The sequence below is a fragment of the Octopus bimaculoides genome, chromosome 23, assembly GCF_001194135.2.
Source record: "Octopus bimaculoides isolate UCB-OBI-ISO-001 chromosome 23, ASM119413v2, whole genome shotgun sequence".
NCBI classification, from domain to species: Eukaryota; Metazoa; Mollusca; class Cephalopoda; order Octopoda; family Octopodidae; genus Octopus; species Octopus bimaculoides.
In genome coordinates this window covers 13,605,359-13,608,032 of record NC_069003.1, presented here as the reverse complement: position 1 = coordinate 13,608,032, position 2,674 = coordinate 13,605,359, and the positions used below count along the sequence as shown (strand labels likewise).

General features: G+C 40.3%; 1 protein-coding gene across 2 annotated transcripts in view; it reads right to left on the bottom strand.

Annotated features, from left to right (window-relative positions):
* LOC106870846 (uncharacterized protein C8orf74 homolog) overlaps positions 1-2,674 on the bottom strand; it is a 33,506-nt gene that overhangs the window by 21,719 nt on the left and 9,113 nt on the right. For both annotated transcript variants that reach the window (XM_052975904.1, XM_014917079.2), the window contains exon 3: positions 1,990-2,369. In XM_052975904.1, coding sequence (XP_052831864.1) covers positions 1,990-2,369 — 380 coding nt within the window. The remainder of the gene's footprint in view (positions 1-1,989; positions 2,370-2,674) is intronic.

Genomic DNA, 2,674 nt, shown 5'->3' with positions numbered 1-2,674 from the left:
AACAATTAAGGCAAAACTGGGAAGATATGACAGAAGAAGAAAACAATTAAGGCAAAACTGGGAAGATATGACAATAGAACAAAATAATTAAGGCAAAACACATTGTTTGAATCCAATCAGAAAAAAAAAAACTTTCAGGAACTAAATGGGCAATAACACCTAACATTTATACCAGATGCAGACGAAAGCAGAGCATTCGGGAGGCGGGGGTCTGGGATCAACCTGTAAAGCAATACGATGAAACGAAGATCAGCTGTTAGTTAACGAATTGTAAGAAACTGCGAGACACACAAAGCTGAGCATGGACTGATTATCGCAAGGCATACGATATGATACCACACTTTGGAATGACAAGAACTATGGAAATGTATGGAGTAGAAGAAACATGAGATGCCTTACATAGAACAGTATGAAACGTTGGAGAACTGAATTGACAACAAGGAATCTGGTATTAGGAGAGGTGAAAATCAAGAGAGGAATCTTCCAGGGGGACAGTGTATCCCTCCCCCCGATCTTTGTGCTGGGAATGATCCCCTTGAGTGAAATACAGATGACAAAGTTGGGCTAAGATCTGGGGAGCAGTAAGGAAAAGCTTAAACCACCTGCTTTTCATGGATGACTTGAAGTTGTTCACTAAAAGTAAGGAAGAACTGGACAGTCTAGTACAGTCTGTGCGGATTTTCTCGAATGATATCAAGATGGAGTCTGGACTTTGAAAATGTGCTACGATGGTGTTGAAACGCGGAAAGTATGTTAGGACAGAAGACATACGTATGTCAAGTGGTGAAATGATGAAGGCAGTTGAACCTGAACCCAGATATAAATACCTGGGAATATTTGAGGCAAATGGAATTAAACACAACGATATGAAAGAAAAGACAAAGAAAGAATACCAGCGATGAGTGAGAGAAATATTGGCTCCAAAACTGAATGCCAGAAACATAATTTCTGCAATAAACTCGTGGGCAGTCATAGTAGTTCGGTATGACACTGAAATTCTGAAGTGAACAGAGGAGGAGCTAAAGGAATTGAACAGGAAGACAAAAAAAGCTCCTAATGATGCATGGAGCCCATCATCCACGTGCAGACACTGATTGCCAATAAATGAAGAAAGCAAATAGAGGAAGGTAATTGATACGTGTGGAAGACTGCGTACGTATCGAACTCGGGAGCTACCAATTCCAAAGTAAGGAAACCTTGCTAGTGCCGGTTAGGGGTGAGGGAGTATTGAAAAAAGGGAAAAAGGGAAAAACAAAACAAGAAGTGTAAAAAGGACAAGAAGAATTATGCAACAAGGAACTACACAATCAATTTGATGCAACCACAACAGAAGTTACTGGGGAAAATAGGTAGGATTGGCTGAAGAAAGGAGTACTGAAAAAAATAAGACTGAGAACACCATACAGACAGCGCAAGACCAAGCTTTGGCCACAAAGTAGAAGATCAACCTTAGGAATAAACAAGTGTCTCCACTGTACCGTATCTGTTAAAGAGTAGACGAAACCTTTGCCCATATCGTGAACGAATGTCCTAGACATGCCCAAAACCATTATAAGTTGTGGCGACACGATGAGGTAGCAAAAGTGTAACATTGGAAACTATGCAAAATTGTAAATCGTAGAAAACATGCTGAAAACTGGCAAAACATTTGAATGCAACATCAACCGCTGAACTAAGAGTAAAACATTGTCATCAATGAAGATTTCCTTTTTAAGCCACGTGTTATTAACACTACAAGACACGATGTGGGCGAAGGGTAAAGATGTTCGCGTTACAATCACAAGAGTTAAAGGATCTGTACGTCGAGTAGAGTCTGACAATGATGTGAAGGACACAAACGTATACTCAATCACTTACACTAAAATACAACATATTACTGAAAATTCAATAGTCCAGTACCATAAGTTTTGCAGTAATTCACACTGTTGAATTCTATTAAAAGATCACACAAACACAAATATATACATACAAAGACAGCTTGTATATTACCTCTTTCTGAAAACTTTCCTCTGTTGGACCCAGAATTTCATCAAATATCTCTTTTGAACATTTAGTCTCCATACTTTCAAATTTCTTTAACAATTCCTGTTCTTCGTTTGCTAATTCGGCGAGCTGCTGCTCGTAGTTCCAAATTTCAATCGGTTTTCCTTCAGACAACGAATTCGGTTCAACGGGTGTATAGACGGTGAGATTAAGTTGGGGAACCTTCCGGGGTACGAAACTAAAGACGTGCTTGTAGAGTAGAAAATGCTGTACAATGCTCTGGCACAGGAATTCCATGTAGAGTTTGTAGTTTCGCGGACCGAGAATCTGCGACCAGTTTCTCGACTGGGTAAAGAGGTACTTCAAAAACGTGGGAAGCTTTTGTACTGAAACAGAATTTGAAAACAGAATTGCAGATATAGTACACTTGTGTTGGTATACCCTTCCTAAATGGCACACTTATCGAAAAATTACCTTGAATGTTTTTATTTTAGTAGTTCGGCCCGCATAATGATCAGCCATGTTTCATGCGGCCCGATTCTCAAAACGGTTACTCCAACTGGTGGTGGTTGGCACTCCGTCGCTTACGACGTCGAGGGTTCCAGTTGATCCAATCAACCGAACAGCCTGCTCGTGAAATTAACGTGCAAGTGGCTGAGCACTCCACAGACACGTGTACCCTTAACGTAGT